Here is a 26,227-nt window from a genome sequence, read left to right on the forward strand (position 1 = left end):
AGTGTCAATCTGTTGTTTTTTTGTTTTTAGTTTTTTTACCTGTCCTGGAATACTGCAGCAATAAATAAGGCGGCCAGAGGGCAAAGCTAAATAACACAAAGAAAGAGGAAAAAAAGCAATTTGTAGCTGAGAGGAAGTGGATAAAGAGGAACAGTTTCTGCAACATGGAAGGGGCCACTCCTTGCTTCAGTGAAGCTTCATTTACTGCAGCCTTTTTCGTCCTACACAGATGGAACGCACTGCTCTTGCATTTTTTAAAACCTCACAAGTAATCCTGTTTGTGCCATTGTACAGGGACTCGCAGAGTAGGTCAGGAGCAGGGTTGTGCTTCAGTGGAAGCACGTGCTATAAATGATGGCAGCAGGAAGCGTATACCTCCAAAAAATAAATTACTAAAAGATGGGGAAAAATAATCCTTAACCAAAATGTTTGTACAGGGTGGCTTTGCAGGCATGTCACCAGCTACCAGACTGGCAGATTACCCAAACCAGCTGCTGGACTCAGGGCTTGAAGACGTGAGATACCAGCTGCTCCCACACCAGTGCTCCTCATAAGCGTTCACCAACCTGTTGGTGCGTTTTTCACACCAAAAAACCTTCTTTTTCTCCATCCTGCACCAAGGAGATCTAATTTCCCAGTCTGCTCAATGCACACCACACTGGTCAGGTCATCTCTGGCCCAGAGTTAAGCACTGACCTTTACTAACTGGTGCCAGCAGCATGTTTGGTGTCACATGAGGCACCCAAGGCAGGTGTGGTGTCTGTCTCAAAGGGTTTCAGACCAGCAGGGCACTATTTTTTAAAATTGTCTATTCCATGTGATCTGTCCTGAGACTTGATACTACTTGGCTGCTTTTTAGAAACAAAGATGGTTCCTATGGCAGGCAGGGTTTGGGGAGCAGGGGGGAGGAAGGCAGGCATGGGAAGAGGTGGAGGATGAAGATCCTGTGGGTGCACCCAGTCAGGGAGTAAGTTGGGAAGAGCTCTGAGGTTGTTTACCTGTGCAGAGAGGGAAAAGTGGAAGCACACTCCAGTGACAGGGGAGTTTACACCAAGGGTTTGGTGCAAAAATTGGGAATCCAGGCCTGGCCCAGCAGTAAACAGAGTCAGGCTGCTGGGAACAGGTGGAGAGCAAAGGAGGAAGGGAAAGTCATTGCAATGAAAGGGAACAGAGGTCTTTGCAAGTGGATAGAACAGACATGACGGGACAAAATCAAGCAGGGGACAGAGGTAAGAATTGTGCCCTAAAGACAGTACGTGTGTGACACAGCTGCTGTAAATAACAGCATATAAAACAAAGGCTGGACTTGACTTTATTTTCCAACCGAAATGGTTCTACAATAAGCAGGCACCTCCCAATGGCACCAAAAAGCTTTGAAATTTACTATTAACTTTGGTCCAAACCTGCTAAGAGCCACCTCCTGTGGCAGGAGGCTCAGACTGGGTAACTCTGTTGCAGATCTGCTCCCAGGCAAAGCACACCAGGATCCCAAACAAAATACCATAATCTGGCAAAACAGAGTATCACTACCTCCTTCCTGCTGATCACGTGAAGACATTGCTTAACACAGCCTAGAAACATGCAATATTTATGTCTTTTTGCTAGTCAAGTGATAGGCTTGGGATTACAACACACTTGCCCATACCCAGGCCCAGCTCCAGACCAGCCTCAGGACTCCAGGCAGGAATAAACACCACTGTTGCAATGCACAGAACATCCTGTCCCCTCCCCTCACACCAACACTTACCAAAGGGATCTAAATAAAACCAGACCAGCTGCTGAGGAGGGGCTTGTTCAACAGGGAACTGTGAGGAGACAACGCAAGTTCCCTGCCAAGTGATGTTACAAGCAACAGGGACATAATTTATCTCTGCTGGAGCCTGCATAGCTCTGAATGCTACACTCAGAAAACACTTCATGGGATGCTGCTTTCCAAAAACCAAACATCCTAGAAATCCAACAGCTTCCTGACAGTTCCTTACTGTTACACCCATTTTCCCAGGCTCAGCTGAGATAACCCTGAAAAGAGCGCTACCTTTCCTAACGTTGCACAACACAGCGACACAAGCTCAGACTAAAAGAATGGAGTCAACCATTGAAGTGTTAAGCCTCAACATGGATAATGAGGATCATTCCCTGCCCTCACCTGGCCAGCAGGATGCCTTGGTACTCCTCCAGCTGCCGCATGAAGCTGGGGTTGGGCTTGGTGACGGTGCGCCGCTCCTTCACGTAGTCGTAAGCCCTGTCCAGGTTCCAGCCGTATTCCTTCATGGCATAGGCGATCACCGTGGATGCTGAGCGGCTCACTCCCATCTTGCAGTGCACCAGGCACTTAGAACCATTTTTCCTGAAGTGGGAGAAAGAACAAAAGAGGATCACTAAACAGAAAACATCTGACAAGCTTAAGGAAACAGTAACTTCTTTACCAGAGCATTATCAAACATATTTTCAACACTGTGGACACAGCTGGAGTCTGGGATGTGATCTGATAATCCAATTTACAAACTGGAGCAAGACACACAAAGAAACTGAAGAACAAGGTCTTATTAATATTCCTAAGAGATTTTGTTGTAACAGCTCTTCTGAAGCTGTTATTGCAAAGTGGAAAAACACAGAGATACAGCAAAGCCTCTGAAGACTAGTGTGGCACCCTTGAGCTCAGCCCAAATGGCCCACTGGCATCAAGCCATATTCCAAGTGAAAAGAACTTGTACCACAAACGTGGTGTCACAATTTAGAAACACATCCCATAGAGATACTGAGCAGTTCAGGGCAGCCTCTAGCACAGAGATGTTCTACTGCAAACTACAAAATGAAAATGCTGTGATGCTAGGTAGGCAAGGAGGAAAAGCAGTTAAGAAAATCAGCAGGAAAACAAAATGCTTAGTATATATCTTCTAAATGTGTGTGTTGTGTTTTCTGAAAAGACTTACTTTGCCTTGGAGATGAATTTGTAGGTATCATTCCAGTAAGCCAGAAGATCTGTAGCTTCTTCATCATAAACCCGGATATTGTGGTATTCGAAGAGCCCAGGGAAGAAATTATCTATTTCTCGAGTCACATTCAAAATGTACCGTACCCTGTATGGGAACAGCAGAGACAAACACAGCCAAGTTCAGAGAGGATGTCCCACTGCTACACTGCAGCCTTGCCTTGCTTTGCCAAGGGCATTTGGAAGTGCACTCTTGAACTAAATTACTGCAAAACCAGGAATTAATGCAAGGAAGCAGCAGCTAACACAGACAATAGGTTTTGCTGGGCAGTTTAGAGCCTGATAACAGAGATACATGGACAGAAACTTCCTCTGCATGATGTCAGGACACACTGCCCACCACCTCTGTTCTGTGTCAGTGCCACAGGAGCTCCTGCAATTACTGTTTGCACACTTTCTCCAAGCCCCTTTATGAATCTCTCCTCCTGCTGCACTAAAACCACGGGAAGATGGAAGACTAAGCCTCCCAGTAACACCAGAGCTAAACAAACGCATGAAACAACTACAGAGAGATGTAACAGACAATGAGCCACTGGGGAGGATTTATTTCTTATCCCTAAATTTTCTGGAAAGGAAACTGCTAGAGAAAGCTTGTGGTATTTATGTACACAGCACTCAGTATTTTTAGCCCTGAGGGTTACTGGTAAGATGCTTATGAAACGCACTCATGCTGGGATATCAGGCAGAACAAGGGCTCTGCAAGAGAGTGACATCCCTTTTCCCAAGCAGGTTTGAGATCACTGGCAATCAAGTAGGACCTGTCAGACTCAAGGAAACCACAGCAGACCCTGAGCTCACCAAGAAGAGTCAATTTTGCCAGACTGAATTTCTGAGATACACAATTACACTATCAGTTCAGCAGCACGATTAGTTTTTCCCACTGGTCTGGCACAAATAAGCCAAATCCATGAATAATTATTTAATTGCACGATCTTGGTACTTATAACCGCTGGTCTAGAGAAAGGACAATCTAAACTTGAAAAGCAGAAAGGACAGGAAACAGAGGAACCCACTGGTGCTCAGCCTGAGAGCTACAGGACTTTGCTTCCTTCTGGGCCCCACTCAGAGGAACAAATGCTCTTCTCCACATTTTCCTTCCTGCCACAGCCTAGAGGTCCGAAGTGCCTCTGTAATCAGTCCAGACCCACGGGCTGGGGCCGAGGGCACAGAGCCAACTATGCAGCATCCAGCTCAGTAATTGCAGCTTTTTACTGCTTATAGCTATGAGCTTGCTGCCTTCCTTTGTTTGCCTTGGGGACGTTAGTCAAGGTCACAAGTAAGATTCTCTTACTTTAAGGTGCCTGCTTGTGGGATAAGGAGTTTGGAGGAGGCAAGAGTTTGCTTGGATCTGCAAACCCTTAAGTAAGACTAAGGTTACACAGCAGGTATGGAATAGAGTTTGTTGCATAGAAAAGCGTTAAGGCCAGGCTTTTGCTTTTAAGCTGATAGCCTGAAGCTACTCACCCTCTGTTCTGCAAATCTTCCAAATTGGAGGCATTCCATTCTGAGCCCTGCAGGGAAAACATGCAAAGGGACACATCAGGCAGAAGGAAGGCATGGCCAGGCAACTGGTGGAGGGAGGGAGGGTCACCAGTGAACCAGAGGAGGAAGCTGACCAGCCAAGGGTTGGAGACCTGAGGGTCCTTTGATCACAGGGGTACACACAAGTGGTAACCCGGACTGATGTTCAGCACCTTCTCCCACCCCATTAACCAGATCCCTTCTGAAACCAGAAGCAGCTCTGCCGACAAGAGCCCAGTGCTGTGTGTTGGCACTTCCTGCAAACCGATGACAAATCAACCTCAGCAAGACAGGACCACTCCACCCTTTCCCTGGAGGCTGCTGCTAGTTCTGCCCCACAGAGGAGAAACTGCCTGCATTTAAAAACCATCCAGGTGCTCTTTACACATGAAACACCCATCTTGAACATCAAAGACAGCAACACCTAAGCTCACTTGGGTTACACCTCTTCTTCCCATGTTTTCAAAGCCTGTGCGAGCAGAGAAATGAAGACATTTAACTAACCCTGGCGAGGTAACCCTCTCCTCTGCAGCACACACAGGGCCTCCAAGCTGCTTGCTTCCTGTTCAAACACAAACCTGACTGAGGACAAAACCATTCAAAGGATTCCTTCAAAATTTAAGGTGCACAAGCTCTCTGCTTCTCTGCCATAAAATGGCTCCCAAATGGAAAGATGATTGATTGTATTTACCAAGGCCCACACTCAGTTTAATGTTGTCTTTTTCAGTCAAGGAAGAACAATTTAATTTGGGTCTGGGAACCATCAGTTTCCACAGGAAGGGAGAACAGTGTTGCAGGGGTGAAAGCCTTTTCTCCTGTCCTTTGATCCACAATTACCAACTTCATCAGTTCCCTTATTTCCTGCTTAGTTCTTTTAGCACTCCTTAAATGGGATCTCACAGGGTTCTTGCCTCCACCTGGAAGAAAACAGCTCCTTGCCTTTCTGAGCCCTCACAACACAACCCTGCCTTGCAGCACACATGCTCCTGGGTGAAGGTGGTGCCCAGACCCAGCAGCACTTCTCCTCACCACAGCAGCTGCTCTGCAAACACTTTTATTCCACACATTAACCACAGCTCTTCTTGGTGCTGCCTGCAAGCCTTGTTTGAAAGGTTTCCTCCCCATTAAATGCACTCAGAGCCAAGACTCCAAGCCCAGCAGTGGATCCAGCTGCCTGTAACAACTTTTGGCCAACATCATAAGCCTGTAACAGGTCCCTCTCTCTCCTTAAAACACACAGTCTGCAAAAAAAAAAATCCATTACATTGTAGGTACTTCCAAGTTTCCTGGCTCTAACCCAACGTGATATCCAGGGAGTGCTCACATTTACAGAGACCCATCCCTTCTGAGCTGGAGACTGGGAGAGGCCCTCTCCATTTGGAAAGACCAGCTGGTCCAAGAGGAATGGCTCTGTTTAAAGTTGAGCCAACCTCACAGGCTAGACAGCCCAACCAAACCTGTGTCCGTGGCTCCGGGGCTGGGAAATCCAGCAGAGCGCTGACTCACCAGAAAGAGCTGCAGTAATTAAGACAGGCCCCAGCAGCAACTAAGCAAAACAATTAACAGCAAAATGTTTATGTTTCCTTAAGTGACTTATCTCCAGGATTCTTTGTTGTGTTACTCCTGGATCACACAAACTCAGAGCTTTCCATGTTACAAGAGTGCCATTCCACGTGGATGTCACACAGTCCCCCTCCTTCCTTTTGCTACAGTTATGCCTTTCCCAAAGGTAAGAACTTGGCACGTGGGTACCCTGGACAGTTAAATCCACAAAACTGGTCTTACATCAATGCAAACAACCCTGAAAAACTGTTAGAATTAAGACCTTGTCCCTTCCATCCTCTGGATACAGGGTCCACAGCTTGGTGCTATATGGCAAAGTTTAGTACAGCCAAAAAGCCAGGCTGCTCTTGCTCATTACTGTCTTGCTTAAGAGTATGTGATCCCAGGATCAACCAACCTCTCCTTCAAAATTCCTTTAACTTCCTACAGAGGCCCCTGTGTCAACCAGCTTAGAGTGAAAAGTGTTGGAGTGTCTACTTCTGTATTCACTGTTAAGACTCACCAAAAAGACATGATCAAATATCTGTGTGGGGCTGTCCATCTGCCCAAGGATCACTATCATTTCATTGTCAATGAATTCTTTGAACTCCCGCAGGTTACACACCATCTGCATCTCCAGCTCCGTGCGTATCTGCATGGGTAGGAGGGACACAAGGAAGACATGTGAAGCTTTTGCTCTGGCCTTTCTTCATGGCAGGAAGCACAGAGCTCTTTGGTTTGCACAACAGCATTTCCAGTGCTGCACCCTCACCACTCACCTCTTTTGAGGTGATGTTCTCCAAATCTTTCTGCATCATGATCTCCCTTAACTTGGTCTTAATCAGCCGTTCCGTGCGTTCCCGCTCAGTTGGGCTGTCAGAAGAAAGCAACAGAGTCACTGGGAGGGAAAACAAACTGGATTCATGACACTTTTAAAATAGGTATAGACTGCATACTCTGTAGAGTCTCACACTCTCTCACTACTTCCCCCAGGCATGTCCTCAGCTGGAGGGAATTCAGGTGACAGTAAAGCCCAGTTTAGATTCACAGTCGTATGTGAAAACCACCAACTGAATGCCCCTAATCCATTGTAGTCATCCAGAGAACCTCTGGTATTTGGTAAAATTTAAATTGGGAAGGCTGCATTATACCCTCTGGAGCAGTATCTAAGCCTCTCCCTACCTTTCTTGGAAAGGTAACAGCTCCAAAACTCCTTACATGGATAGCTGAGGGCAGCTAAGCCTCTGCATTCCTCCCGCCTCTGCTGCCAGGGGCCTTATCACCAGCTGCAAAAATAGCCTGAGTAACACCAGGGGAAGCTGCAGCAGAGCAGCACCACGGGGCTGGCTCACCCAGCATCTTTACAAGGGACCCAGCAGTGACAACTCCCACCACCTTTCCCTTTCTCTGGATGGCTGCCAGGTTGGGGAGAGCATGGACGTTACAAGTGTTCAACTGGTGGTTCACAAATAAAAAATCATGGAAGTTCCTGGTTCTTTTAACCTCATGAATCACTTCAGGATTCCATTATGAGAATGCTGTTTAAGTGTCCCAAAGAAATCATTCCATTTCAAGGTGCCACTGGGGAAAGGATGGATTAGATAAAATTTATATATGAAAAGCTACAAGAAAATATTAATCTGTCAGCCTGCCAAAACTTTTCAGCCACCCGCCTTGTACATTAAAAAACAATCAAGTGTGAAGACTTGTTCACAGCTGAACAACTGCCTAGTATCATTATTCACTCACTGGACTCCAGCAACAGGAAATATCTGGGAGCATAAATCAACCAAAGGCACTATTATCCTGGGAAAGCGGCTGGGGCCAGTGAAGTAATTACAAAATGGGCAAGTGAAAACCCTCACACTTGGCACCACATCTGGTCACAGACTACCTTTCAGGCAGTTACTAATGACAGGGGTGGTAAATCTTGAATGTTGATACAGCCTATAAATTTTGCCTTTCTGAATTGTCTACCCATTTACCTCAGCCACCGTTTTGGACCATCTATCACCTGATACCCAAGCATTTAGCTGGAGGCATCTTGGAACCTACACACTGTCCTGTTCCACACTTCCTAAGCTCCTCAGAATGACAAAAACCTGCACTGCCCTTTTCCCCCATTCTTAGGTGTTTCAGATGAATGAGATGAGGATGTTTCTGAGCTCACAGGCTCAGAAGTTCATACATAAACACTTCACTTTATAGCAAAATCAACTGAGTAAGGATAAAAAAGCCACGTTAGTCTAAACATGTGCTCAGGCACGTGCCAGTGTAAGAGCAAAGTCCAGAGAAACCTGTTCCTTCCAGGCCTGGAACAAGAGGACAAAACCAGAAGGCTGAGATACACCACACCTCTCTCACCAGTAACATGGGACTTACCTTGCAGAAGTAAAGGTCTGCAAGCCTAAAGCCCAAGGTAAACAGTTAAACTGAAAACAGAGGCTGGAGGAGATGCAAGAGAGCCCCAGGAGGGCTAAACTTCCAGTGCTGGTGTTTACCTAACCAGGAATACACTTATTACATGGAACAGGAAGCCTCTCTTTATTAATACCTAATTAAGAGCAATCTCTTGTAGAAACTCTCTCCTAATTTGGGGACAGCCAAACACTGGCTCAGCAGAGGCAGCCCAACTTACACATCTGTGAAGAGGGCGGGCGAGTCGGGCCGGTGGGACTGGACATCTTGCATGGCATTCCACTCGTTGACTGACGACTGGTCCGAGTTGATATGGCTCTCATAGTAACTGACCCACGTGAGGAACAGACTCCCTGGATAGTAATTGTTGCTCCGTGCCACTTCACAAGCCTTATGCAAACTCTGCAGGGCAGACCTAGCAAAGGGAATAACACTTGGAGGTTTAGCATTTCTTCCTCAGGCTGGTATCAAGCAGCAGCAGCCAAGTCCAGGATGCTGCTCGTGTCCCCTCAGCTGGTACAAACCCCTGGCACTGTGCACGAGGCTGTCCTGCAAGGCTGTGGATTCCCACACGCTGCCAGAGCTTGCATGTCTTAATTGGCGCATGCCAAAAGAAGCCTGGATAGCAGTGAAGGTGCCCACAATTCTGAGAGCAGAGGCACCCGTGTCTCTGGTTCCAAAATCTGCTACAAATACCCAAGCCCTAAATAAGATGCACAGAGTTTGTGTCCAAGACAGGGTGCTGACAGCTCCTACTGTGCTGTCAGCTGCCCTGTGCGCAGGGCAGGGACACCCAGGAATCAGACATGCACAACCAAGGGCTCAGGACTGCACTGAGATGTTTAGGTATCTGCCCTCTCTCACTGCATGAGGGATGTCAGAAGTTTCTTCAGCTGCTGCTGGGAAACAAATCCCCCTCTCCTATTTTTAGCTTATTTTAAATCTTTGACTGGGATCAGAAGGATCCAGGTCAAAATCACTGGGGTGACAGCAGCATTGCTGACAGGCGATGTATTTTTGCAATGCAAAGAAGCTTGAGCCAGAAATACTTTCATGATCACTACATGAACCACCCTAAAAGGAAAGAAAAATGCAAGCAGCTTCTCTTTCCTCTATCACAATGAACATATCTCAAAATATTTGAAACATATACTCAAAGCAATGTGACTTTGGGCTCAAAGCAGCAGCACTGTGCAAGGAAAATTGCCCTATTCCTTCCTGCCCTCAGCTCAGACAAAGCTGCTGTACACCAGCACTTACATGGCTTTTCTCCTTTGGTACCAAACTTCCTTCCCTGTCTCTGGAGGAAACTTCTGGCTGCTCAAGTAGGTCTCAAGATAACAGTAACATAAAGCAACACCTGGTTTTTAAGAGCTTAAGCAGCCAAAACACCTGGAAAAAGGATCACTGGGACAGCTTGTAGTAAGTACTTACCACATTGCCTGTACAGACACGGGCTTGAATATGTGCACCCTGTTATCTGTTGATACGCTGAACCCTCTGGTGAGAAGAAGAAAGGCACAGTAAAAACGTGTCCCAAAAGTCACTTTTTAGTTAATAACTGATAGTCTGTAGCACATTAGAACAGCAAAGGTCTATCCCTATGCATACACTGCTGAGTTCAGCTAGCAAACAGATCAAAATAGCACACTAAAAGCTCTAAGATAACTTCTTTAAGCAGCTGCTGTTTGGGAACGAAACTAAGACAGTGGGACAGTGCTGGGCTGTGCTGTTTACCTTGGCAACACAAATTCAGTGCCACAGCTTGGGAGCAACAGAGTCCAGCTAAAGAGATCCTGGGGCAGCTACCAAGGAAAGAAAAGTCATTCCATGCACTGCACTGGACAGCCTGAGTAACTGGCACAAACAGGAGTCTGCAAGTCAGGTGTCTATTTGGCAGAGAAACATCATTCTTGCTTTATGTTGGGCTGAGTGCTGCCTGCTGCAAGCGTGATGGAGGAACACATAATAGGATCCCTTTAAGGAGCTTTCACTACACACCCACTCGCCAGTAAAAGCTCCTTTACTCCAGCTTAAACACACACATAAGCCACTGTCTCAGTGCGTGTTTATTCACAGATAAGTCAATTACTGGTGCTCCCTGCCACAACCACTGTGATTGAGGGCCTTTGAGCCTACTAACCCGATACAGGTCAAGAGAGGAGGGCTGCTGCACCTGTGAGGGCTCTGCAAGCACTGGAATCCTTCCCCACACACCTTGTTCTAAGGTGTATTATCATAGAACATACAAAAGGCACTCACCCATCTCCATCCAGGTGGATCAAGGTGTCACTCCAGAGTGGCAGCACCAAGCCCATCGTACAAGTGCTACTGCAGCGAGAAAGAGAAAGTCAGTCTGTCTACTACAGCATCACATTGTTATTCGAATTTCATGGCAATAGTTGCATATTTTTGTATTCATTAGGAAAAAAAAAAAAAAAAAGAAAATGAAAAATCCTACTGTTGCTTCAGTAGAAACAGAGCCAGTGTTGTTCTACAGGGGCTTGGCAAGGATCACTAACCAGGATCCAGGGTACAGCACTACTCTTTCAAGCAAGCTTGAAGGGTTAAGACACCCGGGAGAAGAGCAAACAGGATCCAAAAACACTGAACTTTGTGCAGCAGGTCAGAGGGGGCTCACAGTCTTCGGTCGGCTCAAGGCTTTCTATACAGATTAATCCCTCTCAGGCTCAAGAGGTTTGGTTCTAGCTCTGATTTTGCAATCCACAGCTTTATTTTCTTGTTTGTCCCTCAGCCACAGCTGCTGGGGACTGGGAGCAGAGCAGTGCAGTGCAATAGCAAGGTGACTGGCAGCATGGCAGGTTGGCAATCACAGCCTATCACCTGTGGCTGACTCCTGACCCTTCTTCACCCTCCCACACCTCAAGAATGAGCATAAGAGCCATCCCATACAGACACCTCCTGGCAATCCCACTCCTCTCTCAGCTGCTTTGCTCTCTCTGCTCTCACAGTCCCCCCATTTTTCTGTAAGGCTGAGCAAAAAGCCAAATTAAAAGCAAAAACCAAGTGATGGAAAAAAGGCAGGGGCGGGGGAACCCAACACAACCTGCTTCAGGTTGTTAAATGAAAAGAGCTGACTCTCATAAAGCTGCAAAACTGCTCTATAAACAGAGCAGCATCTTGAAGAACTGAATTCAACTGCCTCCTGCTCATGCTTTGCACCAGGTGCTCCCAGATTTCCACCAGTTCCAGCACACCTGCCAGTCTCCAGCTTAAGAGAAGAGTGGAAGAGGGAGAGACCAGGCTTTGGAGGGTCAGACAGAGAGCCCTGGAAATGCACATGCCTGGTGCCCAGCACCAGGAGACACTGCAGCATGCAGCTATTTCTGTTGACAACATGAGATGAGCTCATGGAAAGATGTGTTTTTAAAAGGCTTCCCAAGGTGGCCGGGGTATTTTTAGTGATACTGTTCAGTGAGCGCTTATCAGAGACCATAGCAACAAGTCTACATGGAGTTATAAATACCGAGTGGGCTCGGGGAGGACAGATCACAGTGACCATCCAGAACCTCAGGAACTCCAGCAGAAAGCTGAAACGACCCTGCCATGTTATTAGAGACTGAATACCAGTGAGCTCTCAGTTATCAAAGGTGGCTGCGCTGGTACATCACAGCCAACAGCGAGTTCCAAGCTCACAGCAACCTGTGCAAGGACAAGTTATTCCTGCCCCAAGGCAAGAGCATCTCTGAGTCACAGCTGTGCACACATGTGCAGAGACAGGAGCCAGGGGAAGCATCAAGCTGGTCTCCCATTTTAGCAGGCATCACCCAAGCCCAGCATCCAAACCAAGCATGGTGGTTGCTGTGACCAGCAGGCAATGTTTGGAAGGCAATTTCTTAGCCAAATTGTTCAAAAATATTTTCTAGTGGTTCTACTAACTACCTGGAAGAAATTTATTCCAACTAGTGTCAAAAGCATGACTTCCCAGCCACATTCTGCAGCCCTGTGGAAAGGTCAGCAGGAAATTAAATGAATGAAGCAGAAGCACTAAACCCTGATGACATACTGCTGCCTGGGGACAGCACATGGTGGGCAAGATCTGCCAACACCAACCCTGACACTGCCATCAGGTCTTTGTGCCATGACCTTGGCAAAGGGACTGCTCGACAGTCCCTTTCTTACTACCTGCTCTCCTGAACCCTGAGGTCCAGCTTCTCTAGTTGCAGCTTTTTCTTTCTTTGCATGAAGACTGTCCCTGCCTCTGGTGTGCAGATGCAGGGCTTGGGGACCTTACCATTCAGAGGCATCAAACATCCTCACAGAAGCCTGAGGCTTGGAGGAATGAGGGAAATGGTGACCTGCACTGTTGCCTTCATATTTGCCACCTCCCCTCAAGAAATAAAAAGGCAATTCTGGATCTCAAGAAAAATGTTAGACTAGAAAAGCTGAAGCAGCCTATTCCCAGAAAACATAGGACACCAGAGAGTGATTTCTACAGTTAACTTGATGTGGGGGTGAGCACAAGGACTTCCCCACCTGGACACTCTGAGTACCTGTCATTGGAGGAGAAATCCATTCCTAGGACTATGCTCTCTTCTGTGTCTTGTCTGCCATTGGTGGACACCACCACCATGTATCTAGTGCGGTTCTGGTAGGTACTTTCCAGTCTTACAGCCTGAAGAAAAGAAGGGGAAGAGATCAGCAGTGCAGTCAGCAAAACACACATTATTACCTTTACAGGCCACTTTTTCATGCTGAGTGACAGGCGCAGAAGCAGTGATGCAGTCCAGACTGGTACAGATGTCCCCACACTCCTCAGCTGGGAAAGAAGTGCTTTAGTCCCACACAGAGCCTTCCTCAACAGCTGGCATGTTTCCTGGTGCACTCTACACACCTGGTTGCAGGCCCTGCTCTGTCCCACCAAGGCTGAGTTTCAACAGCCTAGAGCCTTCTGACTGGTCCCAGCCCAGTGAGCTTCGTGGACCATCAGGGAAACAGACGGGTGTTGAACCTTCACCTTCAGAGGGCTTTGCCCCAAGAACCTGTGCTTTCCTTTTAATTACTGTGTGCTACAACAGCTCCAATGAGTCTCTTCCCAACAGTTTCCCAGGCAGCTGGGCAGATAACCAGGATCTAATTCATATGTGGTTTCCTGCTGGCCCTTTGAATTCTCCTGACAACTTCCCCAGTGCAGAAGCAACTGTACTGCCTTACACCTGGCAGGAAAAGATATCCCTATGACTAAGCTGTATCCTTCACTGGTTCAGATTGCCCAGGAAAGGTGAAAGTCATCGTGGCTTGTTGTTCCTGCCACGTTCACTTGTACCCCAGTGCCAAAGGAGCTCTAGGAGGACTGGAGTTCAGCCCAAAATCCCCCATATCAAACACTACTGAGGGCATTCAGAGAGCAGTGGAACTTAAACCACAAATGTCAGACCAATGCTGAAGCTCCTGGAAGGCTGCACTGAGGTGAACTGCTTCTCCAGAAGTCACAAGGAAGTGAGAACTGAAGGGACTCCAGGAAGTCTAGCAGACAGACTGCTGGTTAATGAGGAGCCCGGAGAAGGGAGCCCAGCACTGAAAGTTTTGCTTATCAACACTTGCAGCAGGCAGCCTTTACTTGCAACACTTTTTGGACTCCGTTCCAAGCTGTTTGCAACTATTTTAGTCACAGGATCCCAACCAGAGAAACTAGGACATTCCTAGAAAGGAAGTGTCTTGATTCTGCATACTAAACCTTAACTTAGGATGGCTCAGTGCAACCCCAAGACTCTGCCTGGCCTCAGTGTTTACCACATTGTTAAGCTGCTGCTTGAACTTTGAGCAGGGCCTGCAGAGAGCAAACACGGGCGAGAAGGAGCCGTCGCAGCCCAGCCTTGCACTGTGCTGGGGACAGATCCCTGCCTGCTGCAACAGGACCCAGTTCCTGAATTCCTTGCAACCCAGTGGTTGAAGCCTGAAGTGGTGTTTGACATCCACTACAAACTGAACCCATATTCCTCAAACACCAGCAGCCCTCCTGAGCCACGGCTTGCGTAGACGCCTCTTGGTGGCCCTCACAGGAGGTCATGGCTCAGAGACCCCAGTTTAAACAGCCATCCTTAAAAAAGCTAAGAAATTAACCATTGTGTGAGCTCTCTCAGGAACAGGCTGCTTTTCCTAATATCGTCCTTTAGTTGTTCACAACTTGGTCTTGAGGTCAGTTCCTCTCAGCTTAGAGGAAGGCCCCTCTGATCTCCTCAGAGCTCTCCTGTCCACCAGCTGGGAAATCTTGACCACAACACATGGTGGAGTCTACAACAAAGGTTAAACCAGTGCCTGGCAGCTGAACAGAGCTTACCATCCCAGCGGAGTGCTCTGTGGCAGGGAATGCTGAGCGTGGCAGGGAAACTTTCCCAGTGGCATTGCAGGGAGCAGCAGCTCTGGTGATGGGGCGGAATAGCAAGTGCAGGCAGGAGATGGTGTCGAACAGAGTCTTCCAGACTTGCCCAGTTGGACCAAATACCAACAGAAACTACCCAAACGCTGATGCCAGCAGACAGCTGTGCTCTGTACAGCCAGAGACTGTGCCCCACCCCATCTCCCTAGGATAAGTCATGCTAAAACCAGCCTTATTTTCCTTCTTGCTTCTTGAGTCACTGGGATTCTTTTGGAAACACGGAGGATCAAAGTGGTCAGTCCTTCAAGGTGCGAATTCTCCTCAAGATGGTTGTTTCTAGAACTAACCACTTGTGGGAAAACAGAAAGTTGCTCTTCAACCTAGAAGAGCAAGTAATCACCAAGGTCTTGGTGGTTAAAGTAATTATCGACATTAGGAACCAAACCTCAGCAAACAGCAGAGACTTGCCTAAAATGGGAGCAAGACAGACACAGCTGCCCCATGTCTGGGGCATCCACACAGGAGTTTCTGTTCTGCTTCTCTTAAGGACAGTCGAGCAGCAAGAGGATTAACAAAATCTCACTCACTTTGCTAAACCAATTTGGCCAGCAGTAATGGGAAGTCTTGATGCAAGACCCTTTAGAACAGGGCAAGACAAACAGCGAGCAAAGGTCAAGTAGCTACACGCTGGTAGGGTGGGATTTTCACATTTAGAGAAACAGGGCATGGCTTAGTGTGGAACTCTGGGTTCAACACTTACACCCTTAGCACAAAGTGAAGAACCATGATAGGGCAAATAATGTGTTTTGCTAAATTTACTGGAGTATTAAAACTGCAGAATTGATACTGTAAACCAGCCAACTTCAAAAGTTACTATTAGAGCCCCAGCGTGCCTATCAAACCACAAATGAATCCCTAACCTTTCCATGAAGTGCTAGTTCACATGCTCACCTGCCAGCAGGAGCACACCAAGTGCTCTGATGCCTTTTAAACGAAGATATTTGAAACCCCAGTAACTCCAGGGAGGATGGCCTGGCTTCAGGGACTGTGATGAGATAGAAAGTTCTTTCTCAATCAGCTCATCTACACAGAGCTGTCTTTCTCCTCAGTTTGGGAAGTTTATTTGTAGTCTGGTCAAAACAAGTCATTCCCTGTAGTCCTTTCAGGGTCAGCCTGAAATCTTCTTAAGTTTTGGGCTCACCTGAACACAAGCCAACTTTATCTTCTGCTGTATTCTTGTATCAACAGAAGTAAGATGTGATATTTCACCAGCCCTTATGAACAGCACATTCCAAGAAGTTCATACTGACCTTTCATGCTCCATGATAGTAGGTGTTTCATACAAGAACACATTTCTCATGCAGATAAATGCTTTGAAGACAAAATAGTGTGTCCAACTTTCAAGTTCCCAGCTCTGCCAAGCTACAGGAACACGTTCAACCACTTTGCATTCTTAACTCCTTTTCCTCCTTCCTACTGATCTTACACTGGTACCATGGCTCTAATCCTGCTCTCATGGAAGGCTAAAAACCTCTGCCAACAGCTCCAACAGAAACAAGAGTTGTTCCAAATTTTAAGTGTAGGTTTTTAGAGGATTAGATTCCTCTGCTGCCCCCTGAGCTGTGAAGCCGGCCCTCCAAATGACAGCAGCCAACAAAATGAAGAGAATGCATTTCTCTCAGCACTGTTTATATTTCAAATCTCATTTGTATCTTCTGTTTTATAAGAGAGTCCACTGCAGCCCTGCACACCCTTCATTCGTCAAGAATCAATTAAATTCAAGTAGACTATCAAACTTAACCTCATGCAAGATTTCAGCATTCCAAATGTAGCTCTGGACAAAAGCGTTTATGTCTCAGCCCACAAAGTCCTTATTCAGCTGTTAAGGCTAATTTGTCCCAAATCACACAATGTAGCCAGTGATACTGCTGAACAATGCCTTGTTCAATAGCTTCCAATGTTCTAACCCTGGCTCAAATTCTGAAAAGCATTGAGAACCCCCCATTCCCATCACTTTCACTGAAATTTTACTGACAGCAAGGTGTGCCTGGCAAAGTTTAGAGGAGTAGGTCCTTTGGCTTGCTTATGGCAAATTATTTACGGTGGTCACTGGGGAAGCTAAAGCATTCCATAGTAACCTTGGCTGTTTCCTAGCTATACTTATCCAATCAGTCCATCTCCAGCACAGCTCAGGAGGATTCAGCAAACGAGAGGTGCTGGAATAACACTTGTGATGCTGGCAGTCCTTCTTTGGGCAGACGTTGCTAAGATGCATCAAGAAAATACAGGAAACAAACTTCAGGCTACTGAGTGATGAAAGGTGCAGACACACTGCAGTCATGCCTGGCCTTGCAGAGCACTTCAACATGTCCCAGGCAAATTCCTCACTGCTCACATTTGGCTTCTGGAGCTCTTCAGGACTGTGCATCAATGCCATGCACAGCAATGCCTCATTTTACATCATTATAGGAGGCAACAGCCCAGGAAAGCGGAAGGCCAAGGTTCAGTGCAGATGCATGGCTACATGGGAATCCTACATGCTCCCACCTGTTTGGCCACGGCCTTTTGGGATGCCACAAATCAGGAGAGCAGAGGCAAGAACACAACTGAACTCTTACAGAAGGGCAGGTGAACACACTGGTCAGACATAAGTCACCTACTTTTGATTTAAACAGGACATCAAGATAATTTACCCATCCTCTCTGGCAATTATTACAATGTTTATTAAGAGCAGAGATACTCAGTACTTGGTTCAAAGACAACCTTCTAGCCATACAATTTGTCTCACTGAACAACCAAAGCAGGCCTTTCACAACTAGCTGCTTTCCTTCCTACCTTTGTGATTGTAAAGGCTCCCCAAACCTGCTGACGAAACCACTCCAGCACACACACCACTGCTTCCCTGAGTTACACAGGTGTATTTGTCAAGTGGTGCTTAACCTTTGCATTGGTTCACAGGAGATAAGCAGAAAGCCAACCTACCAGTCTGATGTTGTCTTCTGGGCGGAGCAGGATGAACATGGCCTGCAGGTGCTGCTGGAGATCCCCTGCGGGCAAGAGGGCAAGGTGAATGCACAAAAATAGTTTTAAATCACATGCAAGTTCCTGGCTGTCCAGCCAGAGCAAATGTCCACCGAGAAACCTGACACGTCACCGGGAGTGTCGTCACTGTCACTCCCACCCACTCAGAGATGGGAGTTTTGTCATCTCTTAGTCAGCTGCTCTTTGCTCCATGTGCTCACCTGTTTCTGTGTTACTGTGTTCCCTCCTGCTAAATTCACTTGGTTTTTTTTACAGAAATAAACAGTGTTTCGGCACTCTTTGTTCCTTTGACACACAAGTCAACCTAGGTAGAAATGGACCCCACCCTGCGGTTCAACATCTCATTCTATCACGTGCTCCAAAGCAGAAATTTGCCATTTCTTTTACACCAGCTTATTACTTACTACTTATTAGTAGTGTAGAACTACTACCCAGGCCAAAGTATACTCTCCTTAGAGTGAGATTTAGGCCTGCTTTAGAGCAGCACATGCTCACCTATGGTTGTGTACCAACCCCACTCAAAAGCAGCTAAGAACAGCCATCTGAAAAATCAAATTCCTATCATTTTTTTCCTAGAAAACACTTGCAACACCTTTCCTGGTGAAGCAGAGGAAAAAATAAAGGAAAAATTAATTTAGTGTATGACTGTGATTTTTAGACTTATTAAGAAGAGACAAGTGTCCCAGGTTCCTAAAACATCAAGCATTTCAAAGACAAGTGAGATGATTTTCTGTCAGCACTGCTGCACTGATTTCTCAGCACTGCTCCTGGCATGTAGAGAGCCAACATCACCCCCTGAATACCAGCCAGCAGCAACACCTCCTGCAAGGGGCTGGTTTTTCAATTGTTACACGGAAAATTAATCTGCATTCCCAGAAACAACAGTGCAGGGCTGCCAGGTGGGTGGCACAGATCAGCAAGAAGAGCAGCCTTTACTCTTCCACCCTCTCCCACTCCCCCACAGCAAGGAAGCTGAGTTTAGGCAACACTGCAGGGAGCAAATATTCAGCAGGATCATCTACAGAAACCTTTTCTAGAAAGGCTGGTTAATCCCACTGACCTCTCTTTCTGATTCACCAGTGGTGATAGAATCCATGTTATTTCACAGACTCTCAGAAATAAGGAAAGCTAGGACATACAGCAGCATCCAGAAATACCAAAAAAGGGAAGGAGAAGAAAGGAAAGGCTGCCCAGTGACAGTACCTGGTTTCTAAATGATTTTTGTAGCTGATGGAAGAGCAAGGCTGAAGGGCTGTGCAGCCCTTCTCTGGATGAGACAGAGACAACCTCGCATGAAGCAGGTTACACAGGGCACTGCAATCCCTGCTCTCCTCTTCCTTCCTCCTTGAAACACATTTCAGCATATGGAGAATGAGTCAGTGCTCTGGGAACGAATCTTTAACTGGGGCTGGGAAAACTGAGGCACTCAGCAGCGCCAGGGAAATCACAAAGTATCACCGGCAACAAGCACCTGAAGCTTCTTCCTGCCCATGGACATTGTTCCCAGCACGGGAGTGGCTGGCACGAGCCTCCCTAAATAGAAATTATTTATGGAGATAGGGTACTCAGGAAGGCCAAGTCATCCCTCAGATGCTTGTTCTGCCACGAGTGCCATGACAGGATCTCCCCACGTCAACACCAGTGCAAAATCCTGACAGCACTGCTCAGTTCCAGCAAGTTCCAGCTAATAACACAGTGGGAACTGCTGAGAAGTGTCAGTCAACAAGCAAAGATCCCCCTGCACCTCCTGCCCACAGCCTGGAAGAGCTCAGCAAGTATTTGACTCATGAAGCATCCACATGTCTTAGTCTGAAATAAAAGATGCTTCACCTCAGCTTTTTCCCTCTCCAAAATGCAGCAGTTCCCACTTACTGCTGCCAGTAATTCAGGGACCATCTTAAGAGCCAAAGTTTCCGGAGTTAAAAAAAAAAAATCAAAAAAAAATCACCTGGACTACTGGATTATCTCAATACTTAAAGAGAGGAAGTTTCTACGACAACCCTTTCTGCGAGGCTCAGCCACGAAGCTCCATTATCCTTCATCCTCAGAAAGTTTACCACACTCCTCCCTGTTCCCCTGCCAGCCTTGGGATCTCCAGAGCTGGAAAGTAAAGGATTACTTCCTTGGCCAGCTTTAATCAACTTGCAGGGTTTTCAGCTCCAAACACACAAGGCATTTTGTAAACTTCCTGGATTAAGAAAAACCAAAGGAAAGGCTTTAACATGCCAGAATCAGCACAAAGATATCACATCCTGTCCTGTGAAGAGCTGGCTTTGCTGGCAGTCATGGCAGGGCTGCTGCTTCCTATCACATTGTCCTGCGCCGAGCAGATGCTTTTGTTTCCTCGAGCTGGCAGGCAAGGTGCAAAGCATGGGCAAGGGTGGGATCTGAAATGTGATTCACAGTTTTCCAGAGATGGCAAAAGCCCCAGGGAAGTTACATCCCTTTCTGGCCTCCTCCAGTGGTGTTTGTTGTGGAAAAGCAAGCCCACCATCCCACGGAAGTTTGCCAGGTGGCACAGGACCACCCAGGGAGAGGAATATGGACAGCTGGTACCATATCTAGTCAATCTGCCAATGATTCCCATTGATGGAGGTGTGATTAGAGAAATGGGTGTGAGCATTAATTATTTCCTGTTACCCCATTCACTCTTCATGCTGGATTCCAGTGCCTCTGATGAATTAAAAAGGCAGGACAGGAAGGTCAGTCAGCCTTCCTAGAAAATGCTCTTGGAGCCACTTGAAATACTATTGCATCTATAGGCAGCAATTCCATACTGGAAAGTTATGTCCGCTGTCTACCCCCTTCTAATTTTGTGTGCCAGAGATAAGTCACGACACACACAGGGATGGAAGCTGAGCATGGATTATCGGTGTCCCAGAAAGGAGGCAGCTGCACACACTGTGCCAGCCACGCTCTCCACATCACTGATTTAATTCTGGTGCCACAGATGTTTTGCTCAGGAAGGTGACACACTGATCCCCTGGTGCCTTGGTCTGCTGATACTAGAAAAAAACACAGAAATCTGGTGCACATTCAGACAAGGGACTCTTCAGTGAAACCTCCAAGCACCATAAAAAAACCACTAGAGCACTCCCATCACTTGGCAGGCAGGGAAACTGAGGAAACGACAAGCACTGATGCCTCATTAAATCTCACCCTGTAAACTGAAGAGACAGGAATAAAATAAGTCTTCTAAGAACAAAAATCCCACGCCTTAGGCAAGCCAGCCTCGGCAATACCAAACATCTCGCTGTAAGCAATTACAACACACCGGATTTGCTTCCTTGGCAATCTGGCTTCCAAGAGCTCTGGGCCGATTAGACAAGCAATTATTTTCCACCAAGGTCTCCAGACCTCATGCAAATCAGCTGGAGAGAGTAGATGAGGCAAGGAGGGAGAATCAACAGCTGTTTGTGCTGTTTTGCAGAGGTTCAGCAGGAAAACCACCCTGTGGGTCTCCTCAGCAAGGCAAAGCCAAGGCAGCAGTGCTGGGGGCAAACCTGGGCTTCGGCAGTGGACTTTGGAGAGATTAAAAACCAAGACAGGCCAAGAGAAACATTTTAAAGACTGCTGACTCTGCTTTCACACCAAAGGACATTTCACTTCATTCTTGACCAGAAAGGCCAGCTTTAAATAAAGTTTCAGAACATTTTCTTTTGACAACTGGTAATTAATGCATCTCACCAAAGCCATTTGGGTACACTTGTGCTATGTTTGGGGGAAGTATATAATTAAATGCCTTCTGACTTAAACTTTTTCTATAAATATGTTTGCAAACAGATTTTGAGGTGGCCAGTCATCACATATGTAACTCTGACAGATGCAGAGGTGGATGACAGCATGATGGTGTCAAAGTACAAAGAGATCTACACCTGGAACTAAACCAAATCACGTTTTTCCTGGTCACTTTCTGGCAAAGCACATTGACTCCTGTCTCTGTTTCTATCCCTGTACCATTTGCACAAGTCTGAAGGTCTCTATTTTTGTTTCCTGCCAGTTGTTTTATGGAAGGGAAAAATCCCCACGCTATCTGATCCCTGTAAAACACCATCAGTGATTAAGCACCATATAGCCAATGAAAAATACCCTACCCTGAAATGTTTGAGTTATGATATTCAGAGCAACTTTTCAAAGAGAGTCAGAGCAAAAACACAAATCAAACTTCTAGCAGATAAAGGAGGCGGAATTATAACCGGCTCTCTATTACTCACTCTGCTCACACCTCTGAGAAGTCACACTGACTTTGCTCAGAGGTTTCCTCACCCCCACGTGGAGGTAAGTCTGGTAAGCCTCCTCCCTTTCCTCCATCATAACTGGTTACTTTCAGATTAGGAAGCACCATTACTCACCCAGTATCACAAACTCAGGTTTCCCACTGCACTGCACAAAGGTTTTGGAAGGCAATCCTCCCTTCCCTCTCTCATACTAAAATTACAGGACGGTATTTTGGGGGGAACTCATTCTCCAGTCTCCACCGTGTCATGACTGCTGTCCTGATGTCACTCATTCGTTTGATGATCCTGTTTGTACAGGAGAGTTTTGAAACCTTTCTTTCCTATCAGTATTGAGACTGGCACGTCAGGCTTTAATACACACGTGGGCCAGACAAACGTGTGTCATCAGGTGAGAATGAGCTCAGGAAAGTTGGACTCTGAAACAAGAGGGAGCAGACAAGCCCCAGCCATCGATACCACACTTACCTGCATGTTTGTTGCGCCTGTGACTGATCCTGGGAGTGGATGACCCATTTCCTCGTGGCAGGAAGAGAGCTGCACCTTTCACAGTGAGGAAGCTTTCGCTGATGCTGCACGGGAAAAGACAAAAAGGGAGTGAGGAAAAGTGTCTCATTATCAAAAAGGAAAAAAGAGGGAAAAAGCACTGAATACATGCTCCGCTCTTTTGTAAGCAAGTGATTTATACCAAATCATTCTGTTGGGAAAGAACTATCCCCCCCATGTAAGCACTGCAAACATTCAAAGCATAACTGAGAACAACACAAACAGAGAAACACTGAAAAGCAAAACATATGCTGGTGCCACTCTGCCTGCAGAGGTGCAACCCGAGCAGGCAGAGGGGATTAACCTATGGCTACATTTTCGATTTGAAAGTCAAGATGACAGATCCACATTTCTAAATGGAGATGAACAGAACAAGCCCACGCATCTGGGTAATTATGGACTCTGTTAACCCTGAGCTTTGTGGTTCAGACACAGCTGATGCCCTGCAGAAACAAATGTCTCCCTTCAGCAGTTAGCCAAAAGAAAATTAGTGTACACAACAGATTAAGAAATCATAAAACTACTCTCTATGAGTTGCAGGATGATTAACTCTCCAAGACTTATAAATCACAAAAGTAGGAAACTGTAATGCTGTTGAAATCGGTTATAACTTTATGCCTTGATTTTGCCCTTTCTGAAGTCATATGAGGACAGAACTTTGTAAAAAAGGGGCAATGAAGAATTCTGAAGTACTGAGGAACAGCTGGTATTTTAAGCACATCTTCCAGCTGTTTTCTTGCAGATGCTGTGGTTTCTGGGAAAAGCAAGACACACTCCAGATTCTGCAATGCAGCCATCCTGTTGCATAGTCGAGGGTTCCTGCTTTTCTTGGAATTGATAAGACAGTCCTAGAGGCTTTGAAGAAAGCCAGAAACAATTCTCTAGTCAACAGGACGGTTGATGAATATGATAAGACAGGATGGGAGAGTCCCTGGCATCGTGCATCCCAAAAGCTCCATGCTTTCTTTGAAAAAGATGTTGGCTTGTCCTTCAGCTGAGCTCTTGCTCAGGAACTTTTTATTCCTTTCTCCACTTAACCAAATATCAAACCTAGTTAGTTATTCCCTTCCTCTAAGGGATGAGGACTGGGAAATTAATAGAGTAAAAAGCTCTGCCATATATTTTCATTATTTGAGGTTGACTGCCTTAGCAAAAGGCTTTTCTGACTACATTTTTGTAAGTAAAAGAATTAGAAAAGCTTGCGTTAAAGTTGGATTTCCCCCTAAGCTCAAGCACATTTCTGGGCACCTCTCCATTTTGCTGCCAGGGATATAAAAAAAAAGAAGTTTTCCAAGCTCCGAAAAAGCAGATGCACAGAGTTAGAAAGACTTTTCTCAAGGCTGCAGCACATCCCAATGTTTAGATCATGCTGTCATACCCTCAGCACTCCAGAGTGACAAAGCTTCTCCCAGAACTTTTTTCCTAAAATTGAACCAGATGTCAAACATGCTCTGGATGTTTCAACAAAAAAAGAATTTTGAAAAAGAAAATCACTCATCCTAAATTAAAATGAATCAGAGTCCTCTACTTATATTAAAGTTAAAACCAAAAAATAGTAAGTTCATTGGGCACACAGGACATGTTTCCTTAGACCATTCTCACATTAAAAAAATTGACTGAGCCTTTCTAGTTTTTGTTGACACATAAATCCTCTCAAAGTTCTCAAGCTACAGTTTCTTACAGCCTGAACTAGAGAAACACTGAATTATCTTAAGGACACTTAAAAAAATGATAATATTATTATTAATGATAAAAATAAATTCTCCTCCTCCCATTATAATTTCACCACAGAAGAAAACTGTTAAAAGGTGTTAGGCTGCAGAGGAGGAGAAAGAATTCAGCACTCACAGACAGCTTTCACACAGTTCATTTTATCAGCAAAGCCAACCACTAATATTAGCAATCCTTCAGCCGGTGCCTGAGGTTCCCCCAGAAGGTGGAATTAGCAACTATTTTTAGTGGATAATGCAGCATGTAGCTAAGAGGGCCAGGAGGTTAAAAATCTTCTCAATTCCATCACTTTCCCTTATCACCAGCTCTCAGCCACAAGCCTAGAAAGGACAGAGCAGCAGAACTAAAGGGATTCCCATCAGGTGCATCCTTCCAGGAGGCCACCTTCTCCCCTAAGGCCAGGGGAGCCTTGTTTTGGGCCATTAACCACGGGCTTTAAGTGTACCTTGGTAGGAATAGGGAAAGGGGAAGCAATTTCCCATACAAAGGGCTGCAACAGCTGAAGAATGTGGCAAAGCAGATCATTCTAGTGGAACAAGGAGGTCAGGCAGGGAGGGCAGCACCTCCCGCAGGGCAGGAGCAAGGGCAGGAGATGGCCATCAGCGCTGCAGGGAGAACAGCAGCTCCATGGAGACAACAGCCTTGGGCCAAATCCAGCTGTGGGGACACTTACTGAGCAGCCAAGGCACACTATTGGCATCCTTGGCCATCACCTGCCCTGAATTCTAACCCCAGATGTATCAATACCCAGAAAAGAAACCTGTATTACACACACAGACCCAAACACAAAACAAAGCTCTTGCCTTGCGATTCAAGCAGTAAAGAAAATCTTGGGAGGAAAGGCAACAACTTCACAGAAGTCCAAGTGACTCTTAATAATAAATTCAGCAGATGCTGATTTTGGTGCCTGTGACGCACTACATGGACAAAAAAAAGCAATCACTGGCCTGACATCCTCTGTGCCACACTCAGATGGCTGCTGCACTTGGGTCCATCCTGTTTGGACAGTCCCTGCCCTAAGCATCACATTTCAGGGCAAGACAACCTTTGGATACTGCCCCTGATATATAAAGAAAAACAATTCCTTGGGTGGGACACTAACAGCAGGCCCCAGTCTGAGACACTTCAAAACCACAGAAGGTAGAAAAGATGTCAGTGAAAAGGGCAATTAAGGCTTCAAACAAGTGTTGCCATCCACTACTGATTTCACCCTGCTGACAGCTCAATGGCTCCCAAGCATAACGTGGGCTTTGAAATACTTCACAATATCTGGCTTGCCAGAGCCTACAGGAGCTTCAGTGCTCTTTGAAACACTCTCCTGGAACAGACTGGTGTTAAAAGACACTCAACGTGGTTAGGGGAGAAGTTGAGCCCAGGACAGCAGAAGACAAGGAGCCAACTTGGCACAGGTAACAAAGCTGAGCTGTGTTTTATCAGCACCCCAGGCTTGTCATCAGTCCTCTGTACTGCACGGCAGGTTTTTTCAGGAGAAGACTTACTCAGGACAAACCTATGAAAGAGTTCACAATCATCAGCACTACAGCTGGGGGAAAAACCCCTTCTGTTCCATGCTTATCTCTGCAGTGAAGCAGCAGCCTCAAGGCCACCAGTGATGTGCTATTTGTAATTCCTTGCTCACTGGGAGGAGAACCAATGCAAGCAGGAGACTTGGGCAACTCCTACAGAAATCACTACTTGTACCAATTTTTCTTCGAGGCAGAAATGACTGTAGAAATAGTACAAGTCACATCAGAACTATTTAAAGCCTTTTGCACAAAAAGCACAGACACTGCCCTCAGAAGGCTCTGTTTCTAACCAGCAGTAACAGCAGGAAACAGAAGTGATTCCTGTGCTCCCTGA

General features: G+C 46.3%; 1 protein-coding gene across 3 annotated transcripts in view; it reads right to left on the minus strand.

Annotated features, from left to right (window-relative positions):
• SSH2 (slingshot protein phosphatase 2) overlaps positions 1-26,227 on the minus strand; it is a 90,872-nt gene that overhangs the window by 10,192 nt on the left and 54,453 nt on the right. For 2 of the 3 annotated variants that reach the window (XM_066201691.1, XM_066201689.1), the window contains 11 exons: positions 22,559-22,662; positions 17,796-17,860; positions 12,988-13,109; positions 10,736-10,804; positions 9,908-9,973; positions 8,694-8,888; positions 6,835-6,928; positions 6,579-6,707; positions 4,457-4,503; positions 2,934-3,080; positions 2,147-2,347 (listed from right to left, as the gene is read on the minus strand). In XM_066201691.1, coding sequence (XP_066057788.1) covers positions 2,147-2,347; positions 2,934-3,080; positions 4,457-4,503; positions 6,579-6,707; positions 6,835-6,928; positions 8,694-8,888; positions 9,908-9,973; positions 10,736-10,804; positions 12,988-13,109; positions 17,796-17,860; positions 22,559-22,662 — 1,239 coding nt within the window. Of the gene's footprint in view, positions 1-2,146; positions 2,348-2,933; positions 3,081-4,456; positions 4,504-6,578; positions 6,708-6,834; positions 6,929-8,693; positions 8,889-9,907; positions 9,974-10,735; positions 10,805-12,987; positions 13,110-15,044; positions 15,698-17,795; positions 17,861-22,558; positions 22,663-26,227 lie in introns of those variants that run through there. The other variant, XM_066201690.1, reaches the window with a different exon arrangement.

The sequence above is a fragment of the Chamaea fasciata genome, unplaced genomic scaffold (genome assembly GCF_029207755.1).
Source record: "Chamaea fasciata isolate MVZ Bird 193981 ecotype frontalis unplaced genomic scaffold, bChaFas1.0.hap1 SCAF_21, whole genome shotgun sequence".
NCBI lineage: Eukaryota > Metazoa > Chordata > Aves > Passeriformes > Sylviidae > Chamaea > Chamaea fasciata.